General features: G+C 37.5%; 1 protein-coding gene across 1 annotated transcript in view; it reads left to right on the top strand.

The window, feature by feature from the left end:
- PAN2 (PAN2-PAN3 deadenylation complex catalytic subunit PAN2) overlaps nt 1-22,820 on the top strand; it is a 717,374-nt gene that overhangs the window by 405,824 nt on the left and 288,730 nt on the right. Inside the window, exon 18 of the mRNA XM_090393913.1 lies at nt 609-742. Within this exon, the coding sequence (XP_090250039.1) occupies nt 609-742 (134 nt within the window). The remainder of the gene's footprint in view (nt 1-608; nt 743-22,820) is intronic.

The raw sequence follows: 22,820 nt of genomic DNA on the forward strand, positions 1-22,820 counted from the left end.
CCTGGTTGTAACTCTACAGGTGCTTCAAAATCACTTGGTGAATAATTCTGCTGCTGCTTTCTTAGCCATTGTTCCTGGATGGATTTGAGTATAGCAGATTGCAAGGGGCACTCTGCGTAAGGCTCTACTTGGATTGACATCTGGACACTCCCTGCATGGGAGTAGTCTTTTACCCCCTGCTGCATGCAAATTTTCTTGTTACTTTATCTGCTATTATTGCAAACAGCATAAAAAGTTCTGTAATCTTTATGACAAAAAAGAGAAAAAAATCTTGTTCAAAATGTCCCAAAAAATTTAATTGCAATAAAACAAATATAATACCGAAAAAGTCCAACAAAAGTTCCTTGCAGATGTCCTATTATAAGAATACAGAACAGGTAATGCAAGAATGCAAATGTAAGAGAGCTAATCCATGTATAAAAGTAGTTAAACAAAAGTCATACAAAAAGTTTATATTTACATTATAGTGATATAATGGTTATAACGAGTTTCTTATATCAGTGTTTGATATAGTGAAAATTTGATTATATTAATCTGAATAAAATTAGTTTTTATGTATGTTTTGAATTATTTTGGCTTTTTATTTAAGATATAATTTTCTTGAATAGCTTCTTACTGAAAGAGAAGGGAAATTGATTTTCAAAAATTTACCAGAAGTACCAATTTTAAAAAAAAAAACATGTCGTTATGGAAACAATTGTTCAAGAACCAATTGTAGGTTTTTTCATGAGCGAGACAAAAGGTAGGAACACATTTCCTTGTTTTTTTTTAATTATCTGTAAGCAAAAATTGTCTGAACATGGAGTTTTGTTCTCTCTCTCTCTTAGTTGATATTATGCACTTTATTATTATTTTTTAAATCTAAGATCTCTTTCTTTACTGTGTTCTAATTTAGAATAGAAATTGCAGACCAGATTTTTTGCATGGAGACTGGTGAGTGAGTGGAATAGATTGCCAGAATTGGTTGTGAGTTTCCTGATGGTGATTGGATTCAAGGAGAGGTATGATAGGATTTTTGTGTATGATGGTTGATATGATGCTGGATTTGAGTCTCCCTCGATGAGTCTCTGGACTCCATGGAGATGCCATAAATAATAATAATAATAATAGAAATCAAAAGGAATAGTCTTTGATGCTATACTCAGGTAGCATTGATCAAGAAAAAGGAGTAGCAAGGAAAAGTAAAATAGATTCTTGATGTTCTTCTAGATGAATTGGGTCTGCATAATCCATCTGTCCATAATAACAAGGGATCCTCTAAACACTAAGATGAGAGAGGAGGATATTTGTCTTTCAGAGAGGTTAGGAAGGAATTTAGTTTATGAAATAGATGAAAAGAAACTTTTCAGTCAATCTGTCCAAGAAGTCTTGAAGTTTCTCTGATAATTCATTAGCATATAGAATAGAAATTCTAGAAACTTCTTCTCAAGAGGAATTAGGATGATTGCCATAATTATGAATTATTTTATCAATTATTTTTGTATTGTAGTCATTAGAGATGAAAATAGTTCTGATACTTGACAGTTCATTATTTAAAAGAGAATCAGTAAAACATAGCTTATGTGCACAGTGAACTAAAATCGTAATCACACTATATTTCTAAGTGAGGATGATGGGAAGCAGCATTAATATATGTAATAACAGTATAAGTTAGTTTCCTGTGTACTAAGAACTGTAAATTGACATTAGACTGATGTCAAAATAAGAATGTCTAGAAGACAATTGTAACTTTTACTTCAACAGTAAATTTAATTCTTGGGTTTACTGAATTAATTTTCACAAGATCATGAAGTTCAGACAAAAGTTTCACACAGCAAATACATCATCCATATATCTGTACCAGATAGAGTAGGAGGGAAAAAAATGAGTCATTAATTCAGATTGTTTTGACACAAAATTAACCTTAATTGATGACAAATTCAAACAATTTTACAATATTAGGAGGAAGATCATTGAATGGTAATTCCATTGTATCAACCAGCAGGAGATGTTTGTGAAGAGTTGAAGCTACATCAAAACTGATTAAAAGATTTGTGGGTTGTAAAAATATTCTGATCTTTTATTCTTGAACTAAATTTTTAATGAAAGAGGAAGAATTTCCTATAAATCCAGAGAGCTTATAGGTTGGACCACCTATTCAATTTATAGTAGGTCTTAACAGAACATTTTTTCTATGCATCTTGATAAGACCATAAAGTTAGGGAGGTCTAGCATGATGAACTCTTAACATTTTGCTTGTTTCTTCATCTAGGAGACGAAGCTAAGTGACTTTCAAACTCTTTCAAGAGTTGGAAGGTGAATTAGCTAACTGGAATTTAGAAATCATTGGTTAAACAAATAATCGTAAGTTTAGATATCACTTCCTCATTTGCAAATGTGCACTACTAACTAACACTTTTGGAATTAATGAAGTTTAGCTTATCCCTGAGAAGAAGGTGGAGGGATGAACTGGAACAAATTGCAGAAGTGAGATGGATGGAAGATGCAGAAAATCAAGTGGTCTGGAAAACCATGGGGAAGACCTTTATCCAGCAGTGGGCAGAACCAAAAGGTTGAAGAAGAAGAACCTATCCCCTGATATCTTCAAATTATTCAAATTTATGATGCATGCAGGTTACTTTTCTTGGAAAGGAAAAATCTACAAAAAATAAAATAAAAAAAGCACTGCAATCACATGAAGCATTTTAAGAACAAAATGCTTCATGTATACCACAGCTACTTTCAAACTCTTATCACTGAACTTTACACAGTTGATTGATAAGGATTTACCATATGGCCCCATGGGGAAGATAATTTGGATTCTTTTGTATCTTCCCTTTCCCCCCCCCCCCCAATTCACTTTGCATTAGAAAAAGAATCAAATAACTGTTTGCCTTTTCTTGACCTGTTAGTCACCTGCCTTTCAAATGGTTCATTACCTTTTTCCATTTATAAAAAACCACATGTGCGCGCGCATGCACACACACACACACACACACACACACACACACACACACACACACACACACACACACACACACACACACACACACACACACACACACACAGGAAGATATCTGCATAAACAATCACATCATCCAACCCAGCAGTATGGAATTCACTGACCCATAATGCTCGTTCCACAGAATAAGCTTCCATAGCTCATTCTGTGGAATAAGCCTAATGATGCAGCTCATTCCACAGAATTCAACTGTCTTCTCCATACTTGGCCAATGACTACAGCTCGCACTAAATAGATGAAATACTACATTGCCCTCTGCTTTCTCCTTCTCAACCATACAAAAACAAAACATTACTATTCCATATATCAGCAGTGTATCTGAAAAGGTTGCCAAAGTATTAATAAAATATAATCTTTGCACACAATTCATATCACATGTGAAATTAGCAATTTTGATTCATTCTCCTGTGGACAGATAGGAAGATCCATCTACATCTGCCTTGCAGAAAATAAGAAATAGATTTGCTACCATTATTATTACAAGTCAGGACTTTTAGACCATGTTTTAGACACCCCTTCACACAGGATTAAGTGAAAAAAAAAAACCAATATGCTATGTAGAAGTTGTTATAGGTTAGAAAAGCTATTTTTAGAGTGAAATAGCATTCCCTTAAGAAAGCATTCTCCTAATGTTAAAAAGTATGACTGTATTAATCTGTTAAAAATTTTGGAGATAATCATTTTAAGACCAACTCTTTCACAACTGTAATAACTTTAATAATTAAAAGAATCACACGTATTAACCACAGTGAAAATTATTTAATTGTAAATATTTCATCCTAAGTATCTTAGGACATCATCAGTACAGTAGTTTAAAACAATAATAGAAATAACATACAGTTAGGGTGCATGATTACAATAGAATCTCATTAAATGTGCGTAACGTGTTACAGAATTTAAAAAAAAAAAAATTATTCAACACAATTTTGTATATTTCCCATACTTTAGGAATAGTAAGAATGTCGTTGCGGTTTAAGTTTTGTCTGTGTAGTAGGGCTTCAGAACTTTCTTTGTATCAACGTTTTCATGTTAATATAAAGATCTATGTAAAAGTTTAGACTTTTCCCAATGGATCCTATGGTTTGGATTTTCAATTTCATGTTGAGAGAGGCCAGATTTCTGCGGTTTAAAAAGACGAATGTGGTCTTGATGTTCCGAGATGCATTTCTGAACAGACCTACCTGACTGTCCAAAGTAAGACAATTAGCATGAGCATGGAATCTCATAAACGCCAGGCAACATCAAAGGTGAGAGTTTTTCCTTAGGATAAGGTAACAAGTTGTAAATTTGGTTGATAGGTTTGTAAGTAGTGGCAAAATTGTATTTCTTCATAATTTTAAAAAGACGTTCGGAGATGCCTTTGACGTAAGGTATGGGAATCCTGTGGACTTCTTCCTGTCTGGTTTGATGTGTGGAAAAGTGACTGATGATTTTTTGAGTTGTTTTCGGATTATATCCATTTAGGATGGCTGTATTTTTGATTACTTCTAATTCCTGGTTTAAAGATTCTTCAGTGGAGCAGAATTTGTGTGCTCTGAAAACTAGCGATTTAATAATGCCAGATTTCTGAGTTGGATGATAAGCGGAAGAATTGTGAATGTAGCGACCTGAGAATGTAGGCTTGAGAAAGACAGACGTGGCGATGGAACAGTCTTCTTTCCTTCGGATGTGTAAATCCAAAAAGGAGATACCCTGTGGAGATTATTTTTCTAATGTAAAGTTGATGTGATGATGAAGAAGGTTAATTTTATCAAGAAACAGTTGTAATTCATGTTCGGGATGATCCCACGCTCCAAATACATCATCAACATGTCTTAACCAAATTTTTGGTTTGGGTTCAAAAGTGAATATTTTTTCCTCAAGGTTTCTGGAAACAAGTTTGCTGGGTTTGGTGATAAAGGAGATCCCATTGCTGTTCCTTCTTCTTGCTTGTAAATTTGACCTTTCCAGGTGAAGTAACCTGATGCAATAACAAACTTGAACAATTCAACTATATCAGATGGAAATTTTTGAGTTAGTAATTCTATTGTTTCTTTATGGGGAATATTTGTGAAGAGGGAGACAATGTTGAAGCTGATTAACAAGTCAGTTTTTGATAGTTGAATGTCTTTAATTTTTGTGTGAAACTCAGTAGAATTTTTGATTGAAGAGACTGTGAGTGGCCTATGTGAGGGCGGAGAAGGTTAGATAAGAATCTTGATAACTTGTAAGTTGGACTGCTGATACAGTCTATGATGGTAACTAATATTTAAGGAATTGACAGCGTATACTAGAAATATAAATTAAATAAACTTTAATATATACTTTCCGATATTTCGGCAAACGTCACGTTGCCATCTTCTTGGGAACTTAATACAAAGACACATGCACACAAGTACTACATAACAGCAAATGAGAACTGAAGCTAGGAAGCTAATGTTTTCCTAAAGTCCTGGTGGTGCCCCCCCCCTTCCCCCCGGCAGGCTATATTGGTGGTTCTTGGCCTTTGGGCTGAAGTTCTTCTGATAATTGTTTCCCAAATTTGGGGCAGTCTCATGCATCCAAATTTGTTGAGGTTTGGCATGTTCCTAAGGGCTGGGGCTGATTCCATGACTAGTCTTTCATACTTGAACTTGCTAGACCAAGAAAGAGATGGCATGAGACCGGAACAGGCCACATGGCCTATATTCCATGATAGGAAGAAGAAGAAGACTTGAACTTGCTGCGGTGTGTGACTGTGGCTTTCTTCCATCTTATTCTGTAGCAAGTATCCAGAGCGTGGTCTGCAAGCCCAGAGTGGCTGTACTGGTGAAATCGGATGTAATCCTTGTGTTCTGAGATTCTGATATTTGCTGTCCTGCCTGTTTGGCCAAAGTAAGACAATTTACAGCTGCAAGGGACCTGGTACACACCAGGTAGGTCTAGGGGAAGTGGTTGGTCTTTAGTGGAGCGGATAAGGGATGCCAATTTTCTATGTGGTCTATAACAAGTGGTTAAGTCGTGTTTTCTTAAGATTTTGTTGATTTTTTCCGAGGTGCCTCGGACGTAGGGAATGGTGATGGATTTAGAGTAATCTTTTTTGTGAAGTGGAGGGAAAGGATGGTTGTGGATAACTGGTTTAAGTATTTTTTGGATTCTTTTGGGGGGGGTAGCCATTGGCTGAGAAAGTGTCACGGATGTGATTTAGTTCAGTGGTTAGGGCTTGATCATTTGAACAGATTATTTTTGCCATGTTGAATAGTGTCTTAATAACTCCATATTGTTGTGAGGGGGGGGTTAATGGGATTGTTGGTGAATGTATCTGCCTGTATGGGTGGGTTTTCTATAAACTGAGAAAACCAAGGTTCCATCAAGTTGGCGGGTGACTAGTGTGTCTAGGAAGGGGAGGTTATTGTTTTCCTCTTTTTCCAGGGTGAACTTGATTCAAAGTGTTGGTTGTTTTTATGTGTTAGGAAGGAGAGGAGTGAATCCGGGCCATGTGGCCAAATAGCGAACACATCGTCAACGTAGCGAAGCCATATGGTAGGTTTTTGTGGGGCTGAGTTTAAGGCTTTCTCTTCAAAAGTCTCCATAAAGAAGTTGGCCAAGGGTGGGGAAAGTGGTGAACCCATGGCTGTCCCCTCTATCTGTTTATAGAATTTTTCCTGCCAAACGAAATAGCCTGAGTTCATTGTAAACTGAAATAGGGCTGAGATATCGGGAGGAAATTTAGCTTGGATTAGCTCTAAGGTTTCTTTGAGGGGGACATTCATGAATAAGGAGGAGACATCAGAACTGACCATTATGTCATTATGTTGGAGTGTAAAGTTTTCTATACTGGCTTTGAAGTGGGCTGAGCTTTTTATGTGTGATGGTGTGTTGCCAGTATAGTGTGAGAGCGCTTTGGCTAAATGCTTGGCTAGTTTGTAAGTGGGGGAATTAATGCCATCCACTATGGGGTGTAATGGCACATTTTCTTTATGTATTTTAGGGAGCCCATATATGCGGGGGGGGGGGGGTTAGAGTTATAGGGTTTTAGTCTTTTGTTAACCTCCACAGGCGAAGAAGTAGCCTTCTTAAGGAGCTTATGGAGTTTTCTAATTTGTGAGTTAGTGAGATTGTAATTAATGGGGAGGTAAGTGGATCGATCTAATAGCAAAGCCTTGAGCTTACCTGTGTAGTCATTAAGGTTGAGTACCACAGTGGCGTTCCCCTTATCCGCTTTTGTGATCACTATTTCTTTGTTTCTCTTCAATTCTTGTAGTGACTTGTATTCACTAATAGATATGTTGGATTTTGGAGGTTTTGCTTTTTTGAGAACACAGGCTACATCCAATTGAATATCGTTGGCGATGTGGCTTGGAAATTGGAGAATTCCGCGTTCAATTTGGATCATTAATTCCTCGGCCGGTAATTTCTTAGGAGCAATGCCGAAGTTGTGACCACGTGACAGAGTGTTGAGTGCTTCAGGCTTCAAGATAACTGAAGAAAGGTTAACTACAGTGTTGGTTTGTAGTTTAGGTTTGGACGCTGAGTTCTTTATTAATTTATCAAACTTGTTGATATGTCGGCTCCGTATTCGATCGAATTCTTTATTAGCTGCTGTACACGAGACGTCATGTAGGACTGACCAAAGCTCGTGATTAAGCATATGTGAAAGCACATTCTGTAGCGCTAAAATAGCTCTGTTTATGTCGGCTAGGGAACCGCGTGTAGTGGTAATTTGCTCCCGAAGTAAAGCCTGGCTTGCCCGGTTGTAGATACGGAGAGCTTTCTGTGAGAGGAAGTGGTGTTTAAATTTTACACAGTTTGGGATAACTTGATTATCCCAGCAGCGTTTTAGGAATTCCAGACGGTTAAGTTGTCTGGATAACTTAAGCTTCAGTTTGCCGTAATGGCGGGCCTTGCGTGCGAAGGAATCTCCGTGGATGATCATTATTCTTGTTGAGAGGCTTATACGCTGGTTAAACATGATAACTAATATTTAAGGAATTGACAGCATATACTAGAAATATAAATTAAATAAACTTTAATATATACTTTCTGATATTTCGGCAAACGTCACGTCGCCATCTTCTTGGGAACTTAATACAAAGACACATGCACACAAGTACTAACTTAAACTAACTTTCCGAAATATCGGAAAGTATATATTAAAGTATACGCTGTCAATTCCTTAAATATTAGTTATCATGTTTAACCAGCGTATAAGCCTCTCAACAAGAATAATGATCATCCACGGAGTTCGCACGCAAGGCCCGCCATTACGGCAAAAGCTTAAGTTATCCAGACAACTTAACCGTCTGGATTCCTAAAACGCTGCCGGGATAATCAAGTTATCCCAACCTGTGTAAAATTTAAAAATTCGTCTCACAGAAAGCTCTCCGTATCTACAACCGGGTAAGCCAGGCTTTACTTCGGGAGCAAATTACCGCTACACGCGGTTCCCTAGCCGACATAAACAGAGCTATTTTAGCGCCAGAGAATGAGCTTTCACATACGCTTAATCACGAGCTTTGGTCAGTCCTACATGACGTCTCGTGTACAGCAGCTAATAAAGAATTCGATCGAATACAGAGCCGACATATCAAGTTTGATAAATTAATAAAGAACTCGGCGTCCAAACCTAAACTAGAAACCAACACTGTAGTTAACCTTTCTTCAGTGAACTTGAAGCCTGAAGCACTCAACGGTCTGTCACGTGGTCACAACTTCGCCATTGCTCCTAAGAAATTACCGGCCGAGGAATTAATGATCTAAATTGAACGCGGAATTCGCCAACTTCCAAGCCACATCACCAACGATATTCGATTGGATGTAGCCTGTGTTCTCAAAAAAGCAAAACCTCCAAAATCCAACATATCTATTAATGAATACAAGTCACTACAAGAATTGAAGAGAAACAATGAAATAGGGATCACCAAAGCGGATAAGGGGAACGCCACTGTGGTACTCAACCTTAATGACTACACAGGTAAGCTCAAGGCTTTGCTATTAGATCGATCCACTTACCTCCCCATTAATTACAATCCCACCAACTCACAAATTAGAAAACTCCATAAGCTCCTTAAGAAGGTTACTTCTTCGCCTGTGGAGGTTAACAAAAGACTAAAACCCTATAACTCTAAACCCCCCCCTCCCCGCATATATGGGCTCCCTAAAATACATAAAGAAAATGTGCCATTACACCCCATAGTGGATGGCATTAATTCCCCCACTTACAAACTAGCCAAGCATTTAGCCAAAGCGCTCTCACACTATACTGGCAACATACCATCACACATAAAAAAACTCGGCACACCTCAAAGCCAGTATAGAAAACCTTACACTGCAACATAATGACATAATGGTCAGTTTTGATGTCTCCTCCCTATTCACGAATGTACCCCCTCAAAGAAACCCTAGAGCTAATCCAAGCTAAATTTCCTCCCGATATCTCAGCCCTATTTCAGTTTACAATAAACTCAGGCTAGTTCGTTTGGCAGGAAAAATTTTACAAACAGATAGAGGGGACAGCCATGGGTTCACCACTTTCCTCACCCTTGGCCAACTTCTTTATATAGACTTTTGAAGAGAAAGCCTTAAACTCAGCCCCACAAAAACCTACCATATGGCTTCGCTATGTTGATGATGTGTTTGCTATTTGGCCACATGGCCCGGATTCACTCCTCTCCTTGCTAACACATAAAAACAACCAACACTTTGAATCAAGTTCACCCTGGAAAAAGAGGAAAACAATAACCTCCCCTTCGTAGACACACTAGTCACCCACCAACCTGATGGAACCTTGATTTTCTCAGTTTATAGAAAACCCACCCATACAGGCAGAAACATTCACCAACAATCCCATTAACCCCCCCCCCCCTCACAACAATATGGAGTTATTAAGACACTATTCAACATGGCAAAAATAATCTGTTCAAATGATCAAGCCCTAACCACTGAACTAAATCACATCCATGACACTTTCTCAGCCAATGGCTAACCCCCCCCCCCCAAATCCAGAGAATACTTAACCCAGTTATCCACAACCCACCAACCCCTCCCCTTCACAAAAAAGATTACTCTAAATCCATCACCATTCCCTACATCCGAGGCACCTCGGAAAAAATCAACAAAATCTTAAGAAAACACGACTTAACCACTTGTTATAGACCACATAGAAAATTGGCATCCCTTATCCGCTCCACTAAAGACCAACCACTTCCCCTAGACCTACCTGGTGTGTACCAGGTCCCTTGCAGCTGTAAATTGTCTTACTTTGGCCAAACAGGCAGGACAGCAAATATCAGAATCTCAGAACACAAGGATTACATCCGATTTCACCAGTACAGCCACTCTGGGCTTGCAGACCACGCTCTGGATACTCGCCACAGAATAAGATGGAAGAAAGCCACATCATACACCGCAGCAAGTTCAAGTATGAAAGACTATTCATGGAATCAGCCTCAGCCCTTAGGAACATGCCAAACCTCAACAAATTTGGATGCATGAGACTGCCCCAAATTTGGGAAACAATTATCAGAAGAACTTCAGCCCAAAGGCCAAGAACCACCAATATAGCCTGCCAGGGGGGCACCACCAGGACTTTAGGAAAACGTTAGCTTCCTAGCTTCAGTTCTCATTTGCTGTTATGTAGTACTTGTGTGTACGTGTCTTTGTATTAAGTTCCCAAGAAGATGGCAACATGACGTTTGCCGAAATATCGGAAAGTGTATATTAAAGTTTATTTAATTTATATTTCTAGTATACTCTGTCAATTCCTTAAATATTAGTTATCATGTTTAACCAGCGTATAAGCCTCTCAACAAGAGTCTACGATGGGTCTAAGTGGAACATTAGTTTTGTGTAGTTCTTAGGTAAACCATAAATTCTAGGAGGTCTTGCATGGTATTTCTAAGTTTTTTTTATCGTTTCTTCATCTAAGAAGGAAGTTTCATTAAGTAGCTTATTTAATTTTCTGAGTTGACGTTTTGTAGGATCGTAATCCAATTTGGCGTAAGTATTATGATCTCGAAGAAGTAAATTCATTTTTCGGTCATATGAGTTTGTATCAAGAACCACAGTGGTATTTCCTTTATCAGCTCTGGTAATGATTATGTTTTTATTATGTTTTAAGGAAATAATAGCTTTCAATTCTGATGGTGGGATATTTAATTCGGAAGGATTGTCATTGTAGATCACTTTAGCTACTTCAGATCGAAGTCTGTTGGAGAGATGGTTGACGTTTCTTTCTATATTATGTATGAAGTCTAAATATGGGAAACATTTTGGTGAAATCGCAAATTTATGACCTCTTGCAAGAATATTTAATTCATCTTTTGTTAGTGGACAGTTAGATAAATTGACTACCCATTTTTCCATTGGTAATTTGTTAATCTTTTTTGATCAATTTAATAGATTAAGGTATTTAATATGTAGAGCACTATTGCTTTTATCAAAAGCTTTTTTTTTCCTGAATTCTTTCAGACAGTTATAATTAATTGTAGCAATTCTTAATTTAACATATTTGACAAGTCAGTTTCTAGTTCTGTAATATTTGAATTGTTTGTTGCTAATTCATGCTTAGAAACTCATAACTGATGAGTAGTAAGGAATGACTTGCTTTTTGATAGATTTTATGGGCACCGGGAGATTTGATGGAATCTCAGAACATAAAGAAATTATTATTATTATTATTATTATTGTTGTTCCGTGAAACTCCAAGGAGTCGACAGACTCATCGAGGGAGGCCCTAACATCGTGTCTGGAACAACTATTCAACATTCACACAGTATCTATCATATCTTGCCTTGAACTCATTCACGGTCGTAGCACCCACAACAGACTCTGGAAGCTTATTCCACTCATTCACCACTCTCCAAGTAAAAAACCTAGCTCTAACACCCTTGTCAACCATGCTCTTGCCCAGCTTCAATGCATGGCCCCTAGTCCTCCCACCACCAGTCATATTTTCAAAAATATCTTCTGGATCAATCTTATAAAAACCCTTCAGTAATTTGAATGTCTCAATCATATCACCCCTCCTTCGCCTATCGTCCAATTTCTGCAATCCACAAATCCTCAACCTATTCTCATAAGGTTCATTCCACAGACCTGCTATCATCTTGGTCACTCGTCTCTGGACCCTCTCCACTTCCTCCCCATCACGAAGAAACCCATTACCCCTGGTGCCCATAACTGGGCACAGAAGTCCAGTTGGGGTCTTATCAAGGCTCGATACAGAGGAACAACAACTTGCTTCTCTCTGCATGTTAAAGTATTTTTCATAAGCCAAGTGATTTGGTGAGCTGTTTTAGTTACTTTTGCAATGTGCCCCCTAAACTTCAACTCCCGATCCACCAGCACTCCCAAATCCCTGGCCTCATCAATCTCCTGGAGTACGGTTCCACCTATGCGATATACTGCTGCTATTCTTTTCACCCCAAAGTGCATAACCTTACACTTTGCCACATTAAACTGACATCCATTTTTCCTAGCCCAGTCCTCCAAACTATCCAAATCATCCTGTAAAATTTTGACATCCTGTGCACTCACAATTGCTCTACCCAACTTTGCATCATCAGCAAACAAGTGAACATTTCCTCTCAAATCCTTTCCAATATCATTGATGAACAAATTGAAAAGCAGTGGTCCAAGAACAGAGCCCTGCGGCACTCCACTAGTCACAAGACGTCTTTTAGACTCCACTCCTGAATAAACCACTCTCTGGTATCTCTCCTTCAACCACCCTCCTATCCATCTTACCAACCCTATATCTATCCCCATCTGCTCCAGTTTACTGATTAGGGTTCCATGTGGTATCCTGTCAAAGGCCTTGGCAAGGTCCAGTAGTATCACTGTAAACCCATTACCCCTATCCAGTTCAGCTGTCACTGTGTTATAAAACGTGAGCAAGTTACTGAGGCATGATCTACCCTTCACAAAACCATGTTGTCCCCCATACAATATCCCATTTTCATCTAAATTGTAAATTTAGATGAAATTTACTGCTGTTGTAAATTACGGTTGGTAATTTACAACAGCAGTCTTGGAACCACCTTTATGCAGTGGAACTATTTTCCTCTCCTTCCACCCGCTCGGGACTAACCCAGACCCGAGACTCAAATTAAACAAAATGGTCAAGGGTACTGACAATTCATTAGCTGCTTCTCGTACTACACGAGCTGGTATACCATCCAACCCCCACAGATGTATTGACATTGAGGTTATGCAATAGACTACTCACCTCCACTTCATTCAACATTGTAGGGGTTAAATGGATTAATAACACCATTAAGCTTGAGCTGCAAAAAAAGAAACAACTATGGAGGGAATTTAAGGAGAAAGGTGACCGGCAGGCACATGAACGGTATAAAGCGCAGGCCAGAAGGGTGACGAGTGTGGTAAGAAAAGCAAAAAAGGATTACGAAAGAACATTGGCCATGCAGGCAGGCTAAAGAGAATCCTAAACATTTTTTAGATATGTAGCAAGTATAAGGAAAAATGTACATGGCAGAATGATTTTAAAGAATGCCGATGGTAGGGAGGTAACTGAATCAGTTGAGATAGCTGAGTTACTGAGTGAGCACTTTGCAAGAATATATCATCCAGGTGGTGACATTGCAGAAACGAATAAACCAGTAGATTATACGGAAATCTGGCCTCTCTCAACACGGAATTGAAAATCCAAACCATAGGATCCATTGGGAAAAGTCCAAACTTTTACATAGATCTTTATATTAACATGAAAACGTTTATACAAAGAAAGTTCTGAAGCCCTACTACACAGACGAAACTTAAACCGCAACGACATTCTTGCTATTCCTAAAGTATGGGAAATTGTCATACAAAATTGTGTTAAATCATTTTTTTTTTGTAAAATTCTGTAACACGTTACACACATTTAATAGATTCTATTGTAATCATGCGCCCTGACTGTATGTTATTCCTATTATTGTTTTAAACTACTGTACTGATGATGTCCTAAGATACTTAGGGTGAAATATTTACAATTAAATAATTTTCACTGTGGTTAAAACGTGTGTTTCTGTTAATTATGATCGCACTACAGGTTTCGTTATTTAAAAAAAAATGTAATAACTTTATTTATACAACATTAGAGTCCCCAGCTTAGGACTTGAGATTAGTTGTGTATTACAATTGGAATTGTTCGACTTACTCATTGTCGTGGATTTTGCTCTGTGAATACTGGTTTGGAATCTAGCAAAACATAAGCTAGTTAATAAATATTCTTTTATAATTTAATTTTGTTTGTTGTGAATGTGAGTGTAAGAGCAACAATGTCATATAACTGTTAATGACGGGAATGGGCTTTGTCATGAAAATGTTGATGAGGAGGGAACAATTTCAGCTTTATGTTCGTCTGATTTGGACCCATCAAGCGTGAGCAAAAATGGGTCCGAACCAGACCCATCTCTGCTCAACCTTGATTGGTCCGGTTGGACTTACATGTATAAGTCATTAGAGAAGATAGAGATCTGCAAGTTGTCCAATTGTGTCAGGCAGATTGCAAACAAGACTATATAATAGAACAAACAACTTGATTATTATGTCTGTACACGAATGCTAGGAGTATCAGAAACAAAGGGGTAGAGTTTGTTGCCTTAGTCAGTATGCTGCGACCTCAGATTGTAGGTATTAGTGTGACCTGGCTGTCAGAATCAGACATACTAACTGGTATTGAGTGTCAAGGGCACAGTATTTTAAGGAAGGATAGAGAGGAGGGGCGTGCTGCTAATGATATCAGATGACTTGAATCCAGTTAGAATTTAGACCTATGATTGTAGTATTACTACTAATAATAATATTTCATGTGGCAGTGTGTTTGAAGTCATCTGGTGTGAGGTGGAATCTAACAAGATCAATTACATAGTGGGGTGTTGTTACAGACCTGGTGGATCAGTTGCTAGTGATGAAGAAATGCATCACCAAATAGAAAAGATGAGTGCAAAAAGAATAATCATAATGGGAGACTTTAATTAACCAAATATTGATTGGGTAGCAGTAGAATCTCATGAGAAGAATGAAAGTGCATTTATTGAGCTGTTGCAGAATAACTTTCTCATGTGACAGAAGGAACTCGAGGTCAAAGAGCATTAGATTTGATTATAGTGTCAGAGGGCGTTTAAGTTAAAGACATAACTATTCTGCCTCTGGTTGGTGACAGTGATCATGCAGTACTCACTTGGGAAGTGACTAAGTTTATGAATGTTTCATTCAGAAAAGGTACATGCTGAACTACGAAGCAGAAAATTATGATCAACCGAGGAGTATACTGAGTTCACTGGAATGGGATCAGTTGCTGGATGGAAAGAATATCGACAGTGCATTGGAAGCCTTTAAAAATACTTAAATGATGTGATATCAGAATGTGTCCCAAGAGTTTGAAGAATAAATAGAGTAGGGGTTAAATGGATGTATAATCTTATTAAACAAGAGATTTGTAAGAAAAGGATGATATGGAAGGAATACCGTGTGCATAAGGATGACATCAGTTATGAACATTATAAGCAGCAGGCTATAATAGTCACAATCGTTGTATGGAAAGCAAAGTCTGAGTATGAAAAGAAACTGGCTTTGCATGCTAAAGACAACCCACAAGAATTCTATTGATATGCTGCAAGTGAAAGAAAGAATGAATATGAAAGGATAATTCTTCTAAATCCAGATGGCATGAGAGTTACAGATGCAGAAGAGGTCGTTCGGCTAATGAGTGCCCATTTTATTGAAAGCTATTAACCTGATGTATGCGACATTGAGCTCACTGCTACTTCTTCACTGGATAAAGAAACACGGGTGTATGAGGATGAGGTATTAGAGCTATTGCACAAATTGACCAATATCTTTGACCAGACTGTTTAATGTGAGTCTCAGAACAGGGAAGATTCCGCAGGAATGGAAGGAATTTATGGTAATTCCATTGCACAAGTGATATCTCAGGAGTGGTGGTGAAGATTTTGGAAAAATTGGTTAGGGCTCACTTTCAGAAATGGGTTGACAATGAATCTCTACTTTGCAATGAGCAATATGAGTTTACTAAGGGAAAGTCATGTTTTAGCAACTTGCTCACATTCTATAACAATGTTACCATTTAACTACACAAGGAGAATGGATACACCATGGTACTTTTGGATTTTGCTAAGGCTTTTGACAGAATACAGCATGATAGACTCGTATAGAAATTTGGGAAAATGGATTTGGGTTATAGAATATTAGCATGGATAAGAGGATGGCCAACTGACAGATATCAAAAAGTAGTATGGGGGGATGTGAGTCTGCAAGATTTAAAGTAACAAGTGGTATATCACAAGGATTAGTGCTTGGTCCACTGTTATTCAATCTGTACATCAATGATATTGGGAAGGATTTTGACAAGAAACATTCTGCTATTTGCTGATGATGCAAAGATAGGTAGGTTAATCAGGAATGCTGCTGATATGCAGTACTTGCAGAATGATTTGAATAGGCTGGAATTATGCGTGGCAAAATGGGTGTCAGTTCAATGTCAGTAAATGTAGTCATTCACTTCAGCGTGATTAGATATTGAATGCATATTATATTGGTCGGATTATGCTAGAAGAAACTGATGAGGCTAGGTATCTTGGAGTGTTAATAGATAGGAAGTTGAAGTTCAGGGACCATGTAGCAATGCTGAAATGAATGTTTACACTTAAAGATAGGGATGTCATTTTGCCTTTTTACAAGGTTTTGATAAGACCTCACTTGGACTGTTGTGTGCAGGTCTGGTCTCCTGGTTTCCGTTGTGACTCTGATATATTGGAGAGAGTACAAAGGAGAGTGTTAAAAATGATATATACTGATTATGAATCAGTATATATCATGATTATGAAGACAGATTGAAAATTTGTAGACTACAGAGACTAGCAAACAGGAGAAAGAGGGGGGGGGTGATATGATTGAGACTTACAAACTTCTGAAAGGGTCATACAGAATTTCAATTGGTGGAATTTTTCAATTTATGGAGGGTGGGAAAGGACAAGAGAGCATCCTTGGAAGTTGAGAATGAAGGCTGCTATGATTAGCAGCCTTCATTCTCATTCATAGGTGAGGGCTAGATTTTTCTCTCAGAGGGTGGTGCATGATTGGAATGGATTCCCATTGGTGTGTGTAGTAAGTGGCCTTCTTCGATGAGTCTCTGACTCCCTTGAGGTCTGTCTTAATCATCATCATAATAATAATAATAAAAAGAACATTCCTCTCCGAGCTGAGACCCAAGTTATACAAACATATGAAGGGCCTAGCTAATTCAGCTGAATTCCTTTAGCATATATCCTGATTTCCCATCTGACATATTGCAAAATTCTTATTTAGACTATGCAACAGCTCTTGAAACTCCTCCTCATGCATGTCTGTTTTCTCATCCACTGTATTGATAGCTCATTTCACCATGTTTCATACACAGGATTAATAGATCTTAGCAAAATGCATACTCATTATTAGAATAAACTTATCTGATTATGACACAAGGTTTCCATCTGCATTTACTAAAGTTATTCTTCTACATTCATTTTTTTCATTGACTTCTAGCATGCTGATAAAATTATTTTGGGTTGCCTTTGGCCTGCACACCCAATTTCTTTTCATACTCTAATTTAGTTTTCCTTACAGTACTTCTAATTTTATGGCCTGCACTTTTAAACAAGGCAAATTAAATGGTTGCATTAATTGAGTCTGTTCACCCCAAAATTGTTGGAATAAGTGAGTCATGACTGGACGAGGTCGACATCTTGACAGAAATAGAGATGGAAGGGTATGAGGTATTTCATGAAGATAGAAAGGGTAAAAAGGGAGGGGGGGGTGCTATTAATGATAGAGAAAGAGTTATGTCCATACAAAGTAGAAATGCAAGAGGGAAATAGTGCCAGTACTTTTGAGGCAGTATGATGTGAGATAGAGCTGAATGGAATGAAATACTTGGTTGGATGTTGTTATAGACCTGGTAATGTGGTGGTAGTGACTATGAAATGTATAATCAAATTAGTCAAACAAATAAGAAAACAGTGATCATTATGGGTGATTTTAATTATTACAATATAGACTGGGAAGATGAGATAGCAACTGCAAGTAAAGAAAATGAGTTTCTTAAGTTTTTGAGGGACAACTACCCCAGACAGTATGTGACAGAGGGCACAAGAGGATTGAGGGTCTTGGATTTGATCATCTCATCAGAGGATGTAATTATAAATGAGGTGTGAAATCACCCTCCAGTTGGCGAGAGTGACCATGAAATGATTACCTGGGTGGTTGCCAGCAGAGGGAGGACCGCTGTGAGAAAAAGGTATATGTCGAACTGCAAGGGTGGTGATTATGAAGAGCTTGGGAGACAGCTTGCAGTTGTAGCATAGAATGAGGAGTTAGCTGGAAAAGCGATCAATGCAGCTTGGGGAATATTCAAGAACTATCTAGTGGAAGCAATGTCTAAATGTATTCCAAGGATCAGAAAGTTAAATAAGGTAGATGTGAAATGGATGAATGAAGAGGAAAAGGGCATTATTGAGGCAGCATAAGAGAAGTGGTAATAACCAATTCCATTACCATTGCAGAGACCAGGTAAGGAGGATGACTTCATTGGTAATGATAGCAAAAGTGAAGTATGAGCAGCAGTTAGCTAATGAAGCCAAAAAGAATCCTAGAGAGCTCTTTTAATATGTAGCCAGCAAAAAAAAAAATGAATGATTATGTAAGGATGATATTGATTGGAGAAAATGGTATAAGGACAACTGCTGCAGAAGATATAGTGGAGATACTTAATGAGCAGTTCATAAAGTTCTTTCATTCTTGTGAATCTCATGGAGAGATTGAGAGCAGTTGATGATGGGGAAGTGTGACTGACTGTAAATGAGCAAGAGGTGTATGGGGAATTGAGCAAACTTTGATGTTAGTAAGGCTGTAAGACTTGCTAATATATGATCACATATTCTGTAGGAAGGCGGCAGGGAGTTGACACCTGCCTTGACATTTTTTTTTAATATGAGGCTTGCACTTGGTCGAGTTCCAAAAGAGTGGAAGGAGGGCAAGATTGTGCTGCTTCATAAGGGAGGTGACAGAACTCAACCATCAAATTATAGGCCTTTGTGTGTATCAGGTGTTGTGGTTAAGTTGTTGCAGAATCTGGTGCGAACTAGGATCCAGAATTGGATTGAGAACAATGGTATTATCTTTGATGGACAGCATGGATTTGCTAAAGGGAGGTCATGTTTTAGTAATCTACTTATTTATTACAATAAGGTAATGGCTTCATTGGACAGAGGAGAGGGATACACAATAGTATACTTAGATTTTGCAAAGCCTTTGATAGATTATAGCATGATAAGTTGATTGTCGAACTAGAGCAAATGAAGTTGGATATTAGATTAGTGCATTGGATCGGAGACTGACTATGACTAAAAGCAATGGCCCCTAGAACAGACTCCTGAGGCACACCACTAGTGACTTTTCTCTTCTGGGATAATTGCTTTTTAACCTGTATGTTAATGATTTTGGAAAAGATTTGAATGGGGATATTCAGTTTTTTTCAGATGATACTAAGTTGGGATGAACTGTATAGAGTAGAAGACAAGAATAAATGAGAAACAAAGATGGGATGTAGAATTTATGCTAGTTGGTGATATATTGTTGGAGGTGGAGGAAATAAGAGATCTTGGGGTGATAGTGGATAAGGATCTGGAATTTAGGGAACACATTGTCAAAATTGTGAGGACAACACAAAGAATTCTGGGAATGATGTGGAGGACACTGACTTATAGAAATAAGGAGATTCTTGTTCTATTGTATAAGGCTCTGATTAGGCCACACATGGACTACTGTGCACAGATTTGGCCACCTGGTTTTCAAAAGGACCAAGAGATGTTGGAAAGGGTTTAGAGGTGAGTGACTAACTAAGGTAGTTTCTGATATCTGGAATGTCAAATATGAGGAAAGGTTGATAAGATGCAATTTACAGGGTGTAGTGGATAGGAAGAAGACAGGTGATATGATAGAGACCTACAAGTTAGTAAGGGGTTGTTATAGGGTCAATGTTGGAGAGGTTTTACAGAAAACGGTGGAATATCATGGGAGAACCAGATTTCATCCCTGGAAGCTGTATAAAGAATCTGTGAGCAGAGGAATGAAAAGCAGGTTTTTTTGCATTCAAAGTTGTTAATAATTGGAATGCCTTGAACGAGTGTGTTTCACGTGCTGTATGATGAGCTGTGTGTATGACAAAAGGACCTCCTACATGAGTCTTTGACTCCATGGGATCTTGTTATAATAATAATAATATTTCCTAGCTGCTGTTATTTTTATTCTCATGATATTCTTTGCACATTGTCTTCTTATATATATCTGTTGTTTAATAAGGTTTCATATCAGTCTACTCCCATCCATGTTTGTTCTTCAAACTCCAGGGACATATTCAGATAATGTTTCGGCTAAGCTCCTTTTTCAATGCTTTCCATGCATTGCTGATATCCTTTTCATTCAATAACTTATGCCATGGGATGAAAGATGTCAATCTCTTGAGTTTATTTTAATTTCCAGCTTTCTAGTTCAGCATGTAACCTGACTTAATAAGAAAGAATGCTGATAACCCATTTCATGTTAATATTGTATCGTTAAGTGTAACCATTAGTCGTATTTTGTTGGATGGAGCATTCAGGAATAACATGTATTGTTTACCCATTCAAATACTCTGGCTGAGTCAGGCAGATTTTGCAAAGCACAGATTTGATGCACTCAGTTTTAAACTTTTTACAGGAATCACTTTATATAATTACATCTTACTTGTATTACATGTATGTAGTGGGTGAATTTCATCACCCTCTATGTACAGTAAGGTCTGAAGTGGCTGAAAAAGAGTTTCATATTTAGTCTGTAAAGCATAATTTCCGATCTAACTCTGATCATAACTCTGATTTGATAAACAAGAGACTTGAAATTTTTTTGAAGGTAAACCTCACATTTAAAAGAAAAAAAAAATCTAAAATTATGTATTTTTTCTCTATTTATATAATGATTTTTTTATACTTTGTGTTCTGTTTTAGCATTTGGGTTAGTGAAGTATAGCCTCATTTATGCCGTATGCCATTGTTTCTCAACCTGTGGTTCGTGGACCACAGGCAGACTTAAATTAATTAAATAAATATATTTTTTTTAATTATCCAAACAAAACAAATTAAAATTGAATAAGTAAGTAAAAATTAGTGAAATCAAATGGAGACTCTAAAAAACCAACAAACAGCGTCAGAATGTTCAAAGGCAGAAGCAATAAAACTATATTGCTCACTTCACCCTTTTTATTATTCGTCATTCTGCTGCTACAAATTTAGGGGCAGAATGATGAATAATAAGAGGGGTGAAGTGAACAACAATATAGTTTTATTGCTTCCGCCTTCCTTTGCTGTTTTGTCAGATTTGAAGTAAACATGTGTTATCCACATTTCAACCAGTTGCTTGTTGTTTATTGATTTTTGTTATTGAAGGTTTTTTTTTTTTCCTTCAACCAAGGCTCAGTATATCTTCAGAAGTGCTAAGTGATACTTGGACAAAGTGTGTCATGAGTTAATCCCAGTATTTATATATTTTTCAGAAACGTTTTTTTAATAATGGAAAAGTGGCTTAGAACTAGGACTTTGAAAAACAGGGCAAATGAAATAGGTGATGCTAATCTTAATTGTGATACACATGTTGTAACGCCGAGTAAATCTGATACTATTAAAGTAGAAGAAACAAGCAGTTAAAAGAAAAAATACAGTAGGAAATATAACAGTTCGTATTTGAAATTTGGGTTTAATTGGTGTGGAGATGAAAGTGAACAGAAACCTCAATGTGTTTTGTGTTATGAAGTGTTGTCGAACGAGTGCATGAAACCTGCAAAACTCCGATGACATTTAGAAACTAAACATTGTGATGTGAAAAATAAGCCAATTGAATTTTTTCAGCAACGCTTAGGGACATTAAATCATGGAAAAAATATAGTTTCAGCCATGGTTTCCATTAATAGCAAGGCACCGGAAGCATCCTATCTCTTAAGTTTGCGCATAGCGAAAACAGGGAACCTCATTTTATCGGGGAAAATTTTCTACTTCTAGCTATAAAATATGTGGTAAAAACTATGTTTGGCAACAAGTTGATTTGAATCCTCATTCAAATGACACTGTTGGTCTCAGAATTAATGATATGGCAGATGACATAGAATTTCAGTTAATCGAAAGATTTATGAAGAGCCGTTATTATGTGTTACAAATAGATGAGACTACTGATATTTCAAAAGATGCGCAATTAATATGCTACATAAGATATGCACATGATAACAACATTCATGATGATATTCTGTTTTGTAGAACTTTGCCATCCTGAACAACTGGAGAAGAAATATTTCACATTCTCAATAATTACATAATACACAAAGGGATCCATTGGGAAAAATGTATAGGCTTCTGTTTAAATGGAGCTTGCGCCCTTGCAGGTAGGCATAGTGGGGTTGTTTCTATGGTCAAGGAAGTAGCTCCGGATATGAATTGGGTACATTGTTTCATAGAAAGGAAAGCATTAGCCTCCAAAGGAATGCCACCAGAATTTAAAACTGTGCTATATAACACTGTAAAGTTAGTTAATTTTATTAAAGCTCGACCATTAAATAACAGGCTATTTTCAGTACTCTGCGATGAAATGGGCAGTCAATGTATACAGCTTTTGCTTCATTCTGAAATTCGCTGGCTTTCCAGGGGCAAAGTACTTACAAGGTTATTTCAATTAAGGCACAGAGTTTTATTATTTGTAAATGAACGTAATTCTGATTTTGCATCACTCCTTCTTGACGAAGCATGGTCATCAACACTACCCTATCTTTCAGACA

The sequence above is a fragment of the Typopeltis vanoorti genome, chromosome 6 (genome assembly GCF_054136105.1).
Source record: "Typopeltis vanoorti isolate ZY-2024b chromosome 6, IOZ_Tvanoo_1.0, whole genome shotgun sequence".
Lineage (NCBI taxonomy): Eukaryota > Metazoa > Arthropoda > Arachnida > Uropygi > Thelyphonidae > Typopeltis > Typopeltis vanoorti.